We start from the raw sequence: 14,443 nt of genomic DNA, 5'->3' as shown, positions 1-14,443 counted from the left end.
GCTCCTGCCTCGCGCCTCCCTCCTGCTGCGCTGCTGGACTGAGTGCGGCGGCCGCAGCCTCCCGCCTTGCTCCTCCCGCCTCCCGGCGCTAGGGCCGCCGCCCCCTTCGCCCCGCCCCGCCCCTCCTGCTCCGCGCGGCTTGGCGCCCGTGAGGGGTGGGGTTATAGGCGGGGCCGACACCTAATTGGACCACGGGCGGTAGAGCCCCGCCCATATAGAGAGGGGCGGGGTCAGGGTGGGGCTAAGGAGACCGGGGCCTGAGTCCAGGGACCAAGGGGACTCAGGGAGCTAGAGACAGGGACTTAGACTCGGAAATGAGGAGGAGGTAGAGTCTGAGCAGAGTAGGGACCAAACGAAAGAAGGTTTCAGGGAGAGCAGGAGAGTGCCGAGGGAGAGGAAAAAATCCCTAGGGTCCGTAGGGAGTAAGAAAGAAGAGGGACAGAGTGAGGTGCGAGAGGCCACTTGTCCCTGTAGTCAGAGGCATGGATGGAGTGGGGTGTAACCAGGTCTTCAGTGGACAGACAGTGTTTGAGGGCAGAATACAGCAGGTAATATGAAGGACTAGGAAGAGGGTTATGGTGGGAAGGCAAAAGGAGGATGAGAAGGCCCTTAAATACTTAGACCTTGCAGGCCATGTCCCGGGGCCATTAGACGGCAGGGTTTCCAACCAGAGTCCCAGTACTAAGAGCGATTGTGCACTTTTTTTCTGGCTCCCGGGTGTTCCAGGGACAGGATCTTCTAGCTACACCTGTTCCTTCCTCAAGAACTCCAGACCAAACCAGGCTACTGTTTCCTGGGAAGGAGGACCTTACTCCATCTTCCTCTTATTACTCCCTGTGTTTGCTTCTAGACAAGGGAGAGTGAGGCTCTCCCCACACTATATTTTGTCTCCATTTTGACCAGTGCAAATTTGTCCTTAGGTGGTGCTTACCCACCCCACCCCTCTTCAGTCTCCAAGGGGCTTTGATCTTGCCCAACCCCTTAGCTTCTCCACCTTGGCCTCTTCAGCAGTCCTTGTTCTTTCCCCTACCAGGTTCTTTGAGGCAGTCCTCTTCTTCAAGTGCAGTAAAATGTTTAGGTAGCATAAACTGAAATGTGTCTGCTTCCATCAAAGTATTTGTCACATTGAGGCCCAGCTCTTGCCGCACCATTGCTTCTCCTTCACCGGGCTGTATCTAGCCCCCAGGGAGGGATCTGGCATTGGGAACATGACCCTTTAGCCTCTTTTCTCCAAAGAGGCCCCTGCCCAACTCACACTGTCCCCCTGATCTTTATGATGCTCTGGCTTTCCCTGCCCAAGGCTAAGGTTGCTTGCCCCTCCCGCATCCGGGAGGACCTGGCCGGCACTGACTGCTAAGCCCCACTACTTGGTATTGGGGTTAGAGTGACCACCCCACTGCCAAGAGGGAGCTGATAAAATTCAGTAAATAGCATTTGTTCAGTGCATTGTGTGTGTGAATGTGTGTGTTTGTGTGTCAGTCTCTGTGTTGAATGCTTCACAGACTCGATCATACTTGATCTTCTCACTCATCCAGGGCGCTTTAATGTGAATCATTATACTCATTTTACAGATAGAGAACTGAGAGATTCTGGCAAATTAAGAGATTTCCCCAAAGTCACACAACCACAACTTATAAGTGGTAGAGCCAGGATTCAAACTGATAGCCTGACTCCAGGCTCTTTCCACCTAACTGTAATGGGATCTCTTGGTGCCATTAGCTGTGGGAAGGGTATTAGGCATAGGGATCTGGGGGCTCTTGATCACAAAGACCTCCCCAGGCTCAGGAAAAGCAGTTCTCGACTTCCAGCTGTCAGTCTAGCCTCCGGTCCCCCAGGGCCATCTCTCCCAGTAGGGCTCCCCCCAAGAGCAACAGCGCTGGTGACCGTGGGACAAACACGCGGTCATTCGTGTAGGGCTGGCACACACGGCCCCCCTCCGCGTGTTGTCGCGCACGTGGGCTCTCTGCTAGCCGCTGGGGCTCGTCCTCCGCTCGCACTGCTCAACGCGCTGGCCTCCGAGGCCCAGGAGCCGGCGGGAGCACCCACCCGGGAGCCGGGAGCCGGAGCCGAGAGGCCCGCTAGGCGCGCTCAGCGGGCAAGGCGCCCCGCCCCCCGCCCCGAAAGAGCGCCCGCTCCCCCGGCGGTGTGGCGTCGCTGTCAGCCCAGCCGGATTCTCCCCGCTTCGCTGGAGTGGAAAATAACGGCTTCAAACTTTGCGGAGAGGAGCTGGTGCCAGCACTTTAATTAACAGCCATCTTGGCCTGTGAGCCGGGGCCACCCGCTCGGTGCCTCCCCTTGGCTCTCCAGGCCCCGCCCGGTCCTCAAGGAAAAGATACCCCCCTCCTTTCCTTAACCGCCCCCACCCAAGCCTGGCGCTCCCCTGCCGTTCCCCCTTCACTACCTCTACACACCTGAGAGCCTGCCAGATATGGGGGGGGGGCTGGTGCTGCCTCCGGAGGTGTCTTCCCAGTAAAGGCCCTTTGCCGCCCTTCTGGACACCCCAGATTCTTTAAGGCTTGGCGCTTGAAGATTCTGGAATTAGAGATTAGCCTGCAATCTTTGGACTAGTCACCTAATCGCAACACTCCAAGTATCCTCTTCTGTAAAGCGGGCTGTTGGGAGGATTAAATGATATGGAATGCATGTAGAGCTCTGGGCTGGTGATGGCCCTAATTATGCACCCAGTAAACAGTGGCTAATCTAATGAACCCCAGGCCTTGGGTCTCCACCTCCCTTCTTCCTACTGAGCACAGCGCTTGCCACTAGCAGACAATGGGCCTCAGCTTCCTGGCCTTTTGGAGACTGAAGTGAATGATAGAAGAAGGAACCCTGGAGTCCTGGCTCCCAGGCTCCTTCTTTCACCCCCTGCCAAGACCAGGAACCCAGGTTTTGAGAAAGGGAAGAGGTGAGGTCTGGGAGTGAGCGGGAAGGCAGCACTGTGTAGCTGAGACACCTGGGGGGATCTGGCTTTGTTTTCCCTCCTAGGTGGGAGCTCTCCCACTTCCACAGTGCCACTTCATTCCAGGGTGGGGAGGGGATGTTGGGCCCTGGGATGGTGTATGGAGGGAGCAAGAAGGTAGGTACAGCAATTTATGTATGACTAACTTGAGGAAACTGGATGGCTGGTTGGTGGTATTTTGGGGTGCTTTGAATGAAAGTGAGTGGGAGTGAATATATGAGAGACTGAGTGTCAGTGTGTGTCTGGGTTTGTGAGTGATGAAAGCAGGTGCCGTACCCTGACTCACCAGCTGGCAAATCTGCTATTATTTGTTCATTTGTTCATTCCATAAACATTTACTGAAAACATATAGCTAGGCTTTGCCAGGTGGTGGCGGTTGTATGTGGAAAACCCAGTGAGACTTAAGCAGTGCCTCGAAGAGCTCATTGTCTAGCTGGACACGCCCATAGGAAGCAATGATAAATGCTGTGATAATTATTTAGTTAACATTACTGAACATGAAGTGTAGATGTGCAGATTATCTCACTTAAATGTAACAACCTATTGTCATGCGTTTAACACTATTTCATGGGTTGTATCATTCAATAGCAATAGTTCCATGAGGTAGATACTATTATTTTTCCTATTTTGTAGCTGAGTAAACTACATCGTGGGCAGTTGTTAGTATTAGGTGCTATGAAGCTCAAATGAAGAGGACTCCAGGAAAGCTTTACAGAGGAGGTGTGACCTTTATATTCCCTCTATCCAGTCATTCAGCCATTCTCCATCCTCCGTCTATTCTGTACACCTGTGAAAATGGACATGTCACAGTGCTAAGTGTGAAAAGGCTCAGATTTCATGTAGCTCACAGTAACCTGTATTTATCAGGAAACTGGACAATTAAACAGGCAACTGCTATCTGCAATAGTTTGCCTTGTAAACTGCCTGGGATTGGTGGGGGAGCTATAGGAACACACAGTAGTAGCTCTTAAATGTATCTGATAGCAAGGAGCCACGGGAAGCTTCTGGAAGAGGTGAAGTCCTGGTGAAAGGAGTAGGTAAGGTGAAAAGACTGACCCCAAAGATAGAGGACAAGGGGAGGAGAGAGGGAAGGAAGAGTATTTCAGATAGAGGAAACAGCATATGCTAAGACCCATTTGCAGGGCCTTGTGGGCTGCGTCTAGGAGTATATCATTTATTCTAAGAGCAATTAGAAACTGCTAATGGGAGTTAAGTGAGTGATATAGATTGTCCAGAATACAATGACTGGCTACTGTGAGGAGGGTGAGGGGGGCTGAAAGTTGAGTAAGAGTGTCATCCAGAGCTTGGGTAGGAGGCAGTTGCCTGGTTCAGATGAGAGCTGACAATGGCCCTATTGGGAAGGCAGGGGACAGAATTTGCTGAGTTGATGACAGATTGGATGGGGTAGAAGGATGGGATTGGGAGGTAGGAGTAGGAGACTTCAGTGATTCTGGAAGGATCTTGACATGTTTATAAAATGAATGAAGGCTTTTATCTGAAAACCAGGTACTTCCCATACTCTATTCATTTAATCTCTTACTGCATTACAGAAGGATTATGTTTAAGGAATAAGCATTGTCATCTCCAGCTTAGAGATCAGAGAGGTTAAGTGACTTACCTGGTTAAGTGGTAAGAGGGCGAGTCAGGATTAGAATCAGGTTTGTATGACCTTAGATGGGGACTCTTGACCATTTGGCCCAGCGGGCACATACTGGTAAGGAAAGCAAGAAGAGGACACTTAGGGAAAAGAATAACGTGGGTCAAGGCCCAGGAGTATAAAAAGCATATATATGCAGCATATATAATATATATATATCATTAATAAGAGCATATATAATATATAGACACTATTAAAACCACTGGTCTACTGCAGGATAGGGGCAGCACGGGGAACTGGGCACCAAAAGGCACAGAAGAACTTTATAGGTCCAGTTAGGTTTCCAGCTTGCCATGTGTGTTTGGGGTTTCCTAGAAGGAACGAGGCTTCCTTGGAAAAGCCTCCCTTCCCCACTTGTTAGCGGGAGCAGGAGGCTTTCTCCCTGATGCCTTAGAACCTGGGTTGTCTTCCCCAGGACAATTGTCCAGGGAAGCTCTGAGAGGCAGCAATTCTCATGTTAAAGAAAACTCCCCGTTGGTACCTATTAAAATACTTTACATCCCTTCATGGCATTTTAACCCAGATACTTCTAGTTCCTCCATGGGAAAAACCTCCACAATTTCATCCTCCCTTTAAGGAGAAGGAATTTGGTGAGAAAGTGTGAGAGAGTGGAGCTAAGTTGTGCTTTGGTCTGGAGGGTGGGGGCGCGGGGGGAGGACACAGGTGGGCTGAACAAGGCTTGGACTCAGAACTCCTGAGTCTGACTAGGTCTTGGAAGCACGTTAGGAAGTTCCCTCAGGAGCCGACCCCAGCCCCTTGTTCGACCCCAGCCCCTTGTTCGGAAGAGGCAGCAGGATTAAGAGGGCAGAGCCCATCTAGCCAGGTTACAGCCAGGTTTCTCATGTTCCCTCACCTGATCTTGCACTTGGGGGTTCCGGGGAGCTGCCTGGACCTGGGTCCTCCCTTTCCCATCCCTCTGACCAGCCTCTGTCTGTTCCTAACCCATCTAGCTCCAAAGAGGTAGCTCAGAAAAGGCTCGGGCTGAGGGAGGGGAGACAAAATCAGAGGGGCCATCTCCCCTCAGCCCAGCTGCATCTCTCAGCTGCATGTATAAGTAATGAGGCAGTGCAGCCCCAACAGGAACCAATATAATGGCGGGTGCGCAGGGTCAGCCTGAGAGACAGATAGCAGGACGCAGGAGTGACAGGCAGTGCAATTATGCTGAGCCTCCTGCAAAGGCAGCAGAGAAAAGGGCCTGGTGGCCAGCGTGGCCCACAAGCTCTGCCTGCTCCCCACCCCCTCCCACAGGCCTCATTTTCCAGCCCCACAAGCTCCTGGTCCCAGCTCCCTGGCAATGTGGGAGAGGCAGTAGTAGGAGCAGTGGGGAGGTAGCCGCAGAGGAAGTGGTGCTGTGGGCAACAAACTGGTTTTCCTGGGCCCTGGGGAAGACAACCCAGGTTCTGAGAATGGGGTGTCAGGGAGAGAGCCTCCTGCTCCTGATAGCAACTGGGGAAGGGAGGCTTTTCCAAAGAAGCCCCGTTCCTTCTAGGAAAAGCATTCCTTGCATCCCCACTCCAGAAGGCCTAGAACTTTAGGCCTGCAAGTGTCCTAGAGACTTCTCTTTTGATAAAACAGGGAAACAAAGGGGGGAAGTAGCATTCCCAAGGCCGTAGGGCCAATTTGAGGCAGAGGCAGATAGGAGCCTGGGGCCCCTTTGCAGGTGGGGACCCAGGGGCAAGGTGAGGAAGGGCTGATTACTGATCTCCACACTAGGTGAGCCCCACAGACCCCTCGAGTAGTGGTAGAGTGGGGCTCAGAGCCCTCTAACAACTGGATGTGGGGTTGGAGCTGTGATGCTGTAGGATCCTTGGAAAGCCCAAATCCACCAAGGTAAGGGCAGAATTATCCCCCTGCCATTTTCAGAGAGGGGTTTGAAGTACTTCATTTCCACACATTTAAGGACAGGGGTGACTGAGAGGGGGTGTCCCAGTGGCAGAGCCAGTAGAACAGGGGTATTTATATGTTCATTAAACCAAACTCCCAAAAAGGGCCAGCTTCATGGACACGCAGACTGCGGAGGCAAAGGCCACCCATTCAGAGGGGATCTGTGCTCGGCTTCGTGCTCTGTTGTCACTGCCTTGAAACTCTTGAAAAGGGGCTCCACATTTTCGTTTCATCCTGGACCCCATAAATTATGTAGCTAGGTGCTGCCCATGAAACAGAGGTGTGGTTTATTCTGGGAGGGGCTCCCCTGACCCCTTCCTGCCTCCAGGAAGCCCCAAGCGGAGGGGAGCACAGAACCAGAAGAAGCTGGCATTTGCTGGGCTTCTTGGGGGTCCCCCTATAGTTGTTTACCATGCATGTTTGGGGTGGGAGAGCGCAGCTGCTCTGGCCTCTGGCCTCGGTCTCGCCCACAGCCTGCTTTTTGCCTGTCTGTGCACCTGTGTGCCCATCGCTGACCCAGGGCAGGCATGTGCAAGGAGGGGATGCTGGGCCCCAGGTCCCAGCTGCAGTTCCCTGTCACCTGGGGGATGTGGCTCCTCTGCTTCCTTCCTCTGCTTCAGCCACCAGTGCTGGGGCAGGAGGGACTGCAAACGGGTGGGGGGAGGCTTAATTAGCAGCCTGAACAGGCAGCAGGCGGTGGGCTCAGAGCAGGCTGACTTTTCCTGCTATAGATCTGCTCTCCAGGAGAGGCACTAGCCGGCTGGCTTAGGCTCTGGCTGGGCTATTTTAGGAATATTCTTAACTCTTCCTGTACCACTGCCATCACTGGACCTCTCTTGCTGAACACTTTCCTGCTCCAGCGGTCCTCCTCCTGACCCCTCTTCCCTAGCGTCTGCTCTCCCCCACCAGCATCTGAGGACACTGCAGTTTTCCCTGAGGAATGGGACCACTTTGGCCAAGGAAGGCGCCCATCCTGGCCTTAAGCCCTCTTTTTGGTCCTGGTCTCCCCCCTCCACCTCAGCACAGCTCTGGCCTAAGGAGCTGGCAGATTTCAGCATCACCCAGTCTTTTCTTCTCATCTTATGAAATTAAGGGAGTTGGGCTCCCCAACCTCATAAGAGCAGCTGATGGGAGAAAGATGGGAAGCCACAGTCCTGGTCTCTGGCCTCTGGCAGAATAGCAGTCCCAGGCCAGCCTGACTCTGGTACTGCCTTGAGGCCAAGTTTCCAACTGGGTGTCCTACATAAGCAGCCAGAGCCCCACATGTCATGGGGTCCACTCTCCCTATCTCCTCCTACTCCTGTGTCTGGTTTCTTGCCAAGGCCAGAATCTAGGTATCACCTGTTCAAGGCCTTGGCGGGCTCCCTGGGGTCTGGCATGGCCCAGCATGAGTAAATCTGCCGTTCCAGCTAAGTCAGGGAAGAGATCTCAGCTAAATCAGTATCGACGGTTTTTGTGCCTGTGCTGGGGCTGCCTGAGTCTGGGGCTGCCTGGGCCGTGGCTACCCCTCGGGCACATGCCTCTGGGACTAGAAGCTGCAAGCTGCCACCAAGTGCTGTTGGGTAAACTTGCCTTGGAAATCTAGGCACCTGGGCGGTGACGACACACAGATGCCCTAGGGGTAGAGGATACTCAGCCTCTGCCTGAGCAGGCTACTCTCTCGGCCGTCCACAGGGTGTCTGACACGTCTAGGCCATGGATGCTGAAGGGCCAGGGCAAGTGCACCGTCCCCGCAGGTCCCCATAAATCTCCCTCCTCCAGGCTCCCAGTACCAGCCCTGCTCCAGAAGTGACAGGGTGGATGGTGAAGCCAGGTGAAAGTGCTTTAGGCTCCCTAGAGAGCTGTCGAAGGAGCTCTCCATGGGGGTCACTGAGCTATAAAGTCTTCCAACCTTCAGTTTAGGAAGGTCCAGAGGTTTATCAAAATTCCTGGGGGAATTTTGAGTTCAGAGGGACAATATCCTCCAGGGATTCAGAGGTTTATTTCAGAAAGTAGGAAGATCCCTGATGGAGAGAACAAGGAGTCAGAGGTTGGCTGTATGAGGAGCCCCCCTGCCCCTGTCAGATAGGGTTCCCGAGACAGAGGCATGGAGATGTGTGGCTCTGTTGAGGTGTCCTGCTGAGGACACATGGACACACGGGCACGCGGGCCAACCTTTGCCCAAACCAGGAGCTGAACCCCGGAGTCCAGGCTATGGCCTCCCCAGTACGCCTGCCTTTCCCTCCTCGTGTCCCCTCCCTCCAGCTTCCAGACCCGAGCCCCAGCTGGTGGGGGGTGCCGTGCTCCTCAGCAGCTGGGATTTGTAAATATTTATAGGAACATGGAACAGATGAGCGGCTGACAGGCCCAAGGAGCAGGCACGGGCCCTGCCTGGAGCCCAGCAGCTTTCTTCCCTCTTCTCCACACTCTGACCTGATTTGAGGGACCGAGGATGGGGTGAGTGAGCAAGGCCAGGGGCTGGCAGCCTCCACATGCAGAAGCACAGGCTCAGAGGATGCACTGCCACGGCCCAGGCTGCCCCAGACTCAGGCAGCCCCAGCACAGGCACAAAAACCGTCGATACTGATTTAGCTGAGATCTCTTCCCTGACTCAGTACCTGGCTCTGCTTCCCCGTCAGGCACTGCAGCACACACCCACTGCCACACCTACCCCACCATCCATCACACATGCGCTTTCGACACTCATACATCCATGCTCACACTCACGTGAGTACACACATGCTTCCTGACTCCCACTCCCTTGCCGATGCTCGCTCACACGCACCAGCTGACCTCACCCATCCTTCGGAATCCCAGACTGCAGCCCCCCACCCCTACACACACACTGGTTTTAATCACAGGTCCTGGGAGGGAACCACCTTTTCCTGTTTGAAGTGGTGTATGTGTGTGCTTTTTATGCACAGGGAGCAAGAGAGAATAGTCTCTGAGATCAGGGGGTGAGGAGGCGGGAGAAGGAATTGGATAGAGGTGTGGACCAAGATCAATTTAGAGCTGATCTCAACCCTGAACAGAAGCAAGACAGACAAACCCAGGAAATGGAGACTGGCAAGGGTCGAGGCTCTGGGGGCAGAGCTGGGGACAGAGGCCCCCTCGCATGAGAAGCTGTCATGCCGCTGCTCCAGTGTCCTGTGAGACCGTCACCCCCCACCCGCAGCTGGAGCTGCTCCCCTCGGATCTTGTCACTGCGGCTCTGCTTTGCTGCTTGGGCAGCGGGAGTGGTGACAAGCAGGGAAGACAGTGCCCAGGGTAGGCTGGCTGTGCCACTCCAGTCCTGCTGCCAGCTCACCCGTCAGTGCCTATCTTATCACCCGCAGGGGCTCAGATGAGACCAGTGGCTGGTCCAGCTGCCCTTACTTCCTAGGGCCACCGTGTGGGAGGAAGGCAGTTGGACCCCCTCCCCCAAAGATGGGCAGTGCCAGCCAGAACTTGCCTCTGAAGCTGGGCTTAAGCCAGATCTTTGCTCCCGGGTCCCCAGAACTCACCATCCACGGACAGGTACCTTTGCATGAGGCTAGGGCTTGAGGAGGGGGTCAGGGAAGAAAGCCACTCCAAGGAAACACCCGTGTTTTGGGTGTTTTTTTTTTAAGATTTATTTATTTGTGCATACAGTACTGGGGTACAGGCCAGAGGTGCAGGGGCAGTGAGAGGATTCACCAGAGACAGAGTGGGGAACAGAACAGGCCGACTGAGGAAGTACACTGCTGAGGGGAGCAGCGGACAGGTCAAGAGAGGTCTGCCTGGCCATGTGGTCACCTCCGGGGCAGGCGGGGATCAAACTCGTGCTGCAGTGGCTTTAGCTTCTTAGTGCTGAGCTTTAACCTGCTGCGCCACCAGGGAGGGCCGGGCTTACACTTTTTATTTCATCTGCTTGACCACGCATAAAAATGGTCTCCCCACCCCCTGTACCTCTGGTGCAGTGTTAAATAACTTCCTTCCCACCTCCAGTCTGCCTCAGTCAGTTTGTACTCTGCAGTCTGGGAACAACCATTCCTATAAAATTAGAAGGCAAAAATATAATAAAAAGCAAGGGAAGTTGCATTGACTGCTGCTTCCCTGCTTTTAATCGTCCGCGCAGCTTTCCACCTCGGTTTTGACGTGCTGATTGATTCATGCTTCCCCAGCTTCATTCAGGTATTCATTCAACCAGCATTACTCATCCAGGTGCTGGGCTCCGTGCTGCATCCTGGGGCCAGGGCAAAAGCCAAGAGGGGTCTGGCTTGTGCAGTGTTTAGAGCTGGAGGAAGACCGCAAGCTGATTCACAACGTATGTCCAGCTTGGGACCCGGGGTCCTGGCCTTCCAGCTGAAAACTTGAAAATGACCCAGACTTTCCTGGCTCAGCATCGTCTCAGCTCTCTCCTGTCTCGGCAGACCTGCCCTCCTGGGTGGCCGGGCCCTCTGAGAATGGGGAGAGAGCGTGAGTGTGAGACTGAAGCTCAGTGTGGACACTCTGGCGGGAGGGACCGCAGGCAAATCATTCGTCTCTCTGAGCTGCTGTTCAACCCCAGTAACTGACCCCCATCACAGAGGTACCACCAGCTGCAAATGAGTTAAGTATATAAAGCACCAAGTTGGTGTCTTCACAGCTGCTGCCCATGCTAGCCCTCCCCTTGCCCCTGTCCCTTACGCCATGCCTCCTCACGCCGGATGGGGAAGCATAGGAGGTTTGGGGGTGGAGGAGGAGGAGGATCCAGCAGTCCATGCCCCGTGGTCTATGCTTTGTGCCGTCCTCCCAGGAAGTCTGGTCCTCTTGAGGGGAGCCTCTAATTTGGGGGCAGGAGGTGGAGAAGCCAGGTTTTGCCTCCTGGACCACCTGGGATGGGATGGCCTTTTTTCACCCCATTTTCCCTCTCTCCAATTCTCCACTTTCAGAAAGCATAATTGTGTGTGTGTTGGAGGTGATGGGACTGGTAGTGGGGGTGGCGGTGGCAGCTCATTTCACAGCCCTGTGTTTAGATTCGAGGGCTAGAAGAGAGCTGACTTCCTGATCCGTTGAAGGCCACTGCGTGCCCGGTGGAGTGGCTTCCATGACCGTGCATGGAGACTGCTGTCTCCTGCAGACCAGGTACATCAGCACTGAGACTGTGACTCAGATAACAGGTGACCGGACTAAGGCCCCCAGCTGAGACATGGGAAGTACTCAAACCTGGGGTCCTTTGACTTCTGACCTCCTGTTTCTTTCCCACACCATTGGGAAGCCACCCCCCGCCACTTTATAGGCGGGGAGTGGGGATCCACAAGGTTCACTGATTTGTCCAGGTTTGTGGCTGTTGGAAGCAGAACTTGGTCATTTCCTTCATGCTTCTAGGTTTCAGCAGCCTCCCTCTCTCTGGGGGCCAGGGTCTCGCCGGCGGGGACCGGCACATTACCCCTCAGAGCCCTGACAGGGCCCCAGAGCCCAGACCTTCTCAGACCCTTGGGACAGGCTCTGTGTCTCCTGACCTTCCTGCACACTGTCTGGTCTCCACATTGGAGTCACCAACACTCAGTTGCTGCCTGACCTTTTATACTTGACACCCCACCCCCAAATCTGGCCTGGGCCTCCTTTATCTGGGCACCATGCTGCAGCAGCTCTGACTGGCATTGAGATAGGGGTATGGGGGCAGGCACCCCCTGCCCTCACATCTACCCGGGTTCCGAGGTGGTAAATCTTGCTCTCCTCATCTTTTTCTGGCCCTGGACCTTAGTCTACTACTAAAAAAAAAAAAGTGAGTAACACGACCTTGATGCAGAATTGTGTCCAGAATGGGGCTTTCTCCCTGAGCAAGTCTCTGGGACTCACCTGACGCAGGTCCATTCCCTCTGACCCCTCTGAATGTGCCTCAGGGCTTTCAAAGCTACGTCTGAGTCATGGTCCTGATGATGGGGATGCTGAAGGTGGCAGAGTGGAGGTGAACGGGGTGATGGCAATCAGGTGTTGAGGGGATGTTGGAGGGGATAGTGCTGATGGTGGTCAGAGTGACAGTGATGGTGGCAGAGGTGGTGACAACGGTGGTGGTGATGGTGCTGGTGGCAGTGGAGATGGTAGCTCTTAAATGGTCAAAGTTAGGTAAGAAGACTGATTGGTTACTGTCTTCCTCTATTTTATCCTCCTCTGCTGTGGTAATAGCTACTACTTATTGAGTGTCACCTCTAAAACAGGTACATACTCAATACTTTCTATGTAAAGATGTTTTTTGTTTGTTTGTTTTTAAAGATTTATTTATTTGTGCATACAGAACTGGGGTACAGGCCAGAGGCTCAGGGGCGGTGAAAGGCTTCACCAGAGACAGAGTGGGGAGCAGAACAGGCAGATCTACGAAGTACACTGCTGAGGGGAGCAGCGGATGGGTCAGGAGAGGTCTGCCGCACCATGTGGTCACCTCCGGGGCCAGCGGGGATCGAACTCATGCGGAAGCGGCCTTAGATTCTCAGTGCTGTGCTTTAACCCGCTGCGCCACCAGGGAGGGCCGTAAAGATGTTTTTAATCCTCCCTACAAACCTACTTAGAGATGAGATAGTTGAGGCACAGAGATGTTAAGACACTTGCCTAAGGTCATACAGCGAATAGCAGAGCCTAGACTCGGCCCCAGCCCAGACCACAGTCTTGACCCCTGTTTTCTTGTCTGCCTCTTGGGCAAGCTCTGTACATAGAAGAATGGGGGGGGGGTTGTTCCATGGGGTGGTTCAACTACAGGATTTTGGGGGCAGGGGGGACGAGTCTATCTTCCTGCTTCTACCTTCCTTAGTAGCACTGGCAATGGACTCAGAGATCATGGACACGGGGGAGGCTGGGTTGCACCAGCTGGCGGTCACGGAAAGAACTGGGACACGGCAGGACTTTGTGTGGCCTCTGCCAGACAGCTCCCTCCAGCTTCTGGCTAGGGCTCCCGCCCTCAGCCTGGAGCTCCATCCTGCTGGTCTCCCTCCCTCGCAGGATCTCATTATATCCCTAAGAGAAACTGACAGCCTCAATATCTTACTTTGCAAATATAGTTTATTCCTTCAATAAAGCCGCCTGCGCAGGGGAATGTTTAAGCCCCGCTCTCCCTCGAGAGCCTCATTTGAATTTCTAAAGTCTTTAGCTCCTCCAATGGGGCAGCTGGGTAATGAAAACGCAGTCGCTTAGAGGGGATTCATTTCCTGTCCATTCTGGTCCCTGCTACACGATGGAAGAGCTGGCCTGGCCAAAGGGAGGACAGTTGGCTCCTTGGGTGTTGGAGGGCAGAGGCCTTGGCATGGGCCTGATCACCCAGGGATCTCTACAGGGACTGTAGACCCAGGGGCCTCCGCAAGCATCTCTTAGGCTAGGGTGCCCCATCCCCAGGTGTAGCCTATGACTCTTTGGGGATGAGGCCACTTCACCGGTTAGACCCCTCACTTCCGGACAGCCCCAACCCCAGGCCCCCATGGGAGTCTCTAATTAAAGGACCGGCACGCCCCTCGGGGACTCATTAGGCCCGCTGTGCAGAGAACATTTAATCATTGCTCAGAGCATCGATTGGAAAATCAATTTCTTTGTCTCTCTGCACGCAGAGCTGGAGAAGTGGGGGGAGCGCTGACCTCCTTCTGCTGCCATGTAAAGTGCTGCACATTTAATCAGGGAACAGAAATCAATTAGCCACTTACGAGGTTGGCTTTAGTTACCGAATCGCAGGGCCTGCGCCACAGCTCAGCGCTGACAGAAGCGAATCTGGCCTCTCCCACGCGTCCCGCCAGCTCTCCAGGTCCCCTCCCCACACTGGTACCTGTCATCTAGAAAGACCCCAAAGAAGTTCTGGGAAGGCTCCCCTCACCTCCAGCCCAAAGTCACAGCCTCGCTCCTGACCACTAACTCCCACCGCGCCACACCAGGCAGGGGCCCACTCCCATCCCTTCCACCAGCTGCTGTGGCGTCAGGGAAGTTTCTCAGCCCCTCAGTCTCAGTTACCCCCTGAGCCTTTTACTCACTAAAGGCATGATCAT

The 14,443-nt window shown here is 54.2% G+C and overlaps 1 protein-coding gene across 1 annotated transcript in view; it reads right to left on the bottom strand.

Moving 5' to 3' along the window:
* C1QL1 (complement component 1, q subcomponent-like 1) overlaps positions 1-12,296 on the bottom strand; it is a 19,191-nt gene extending 6,895 nt beyond the window's left edge. The window contains exons 1-3 of the mRNA XM_004684932.2: positions 12,282-12,296; positions 12,022-12,076; positions 2,255-2,320 (exon numbers count right to left, since the gene is read on the bottom strand). Of these exons, the coding sequence (XP_004684989.1) occupies positions 2,255-2,320; positions 12,022-12,076; positions 12,282-12,296 (136 nt within the window). The remainder of the gene's footprint in view (positions 1-2,254; positions 2,321-12,021; positions 12,077-12,281) is intronic.
* Between the last annotated feature and the right edge of the window lie 2,147 nt (positions 12,297-14,443).

This window comes from Condylura cristata, unplaced genomic scaffold (genome assembly GCF_000260355.1).
Source record: "Condylura cristata isolate star-nosed mole 26May11 unplaced genomic scaffold, ConCri1.0 scaffold00017, whole genome shotgun sequence".
NCBI lineage: Eukaryota > Metazoa > Chordata > Mammalia > Eulipotyphla > Talpidae > Condylura > Condylura cristata.
Note: the sequence above shows the minus strand (reverse complement) of the source record. Positions and strands in the feature narration are given on the sequence as shown.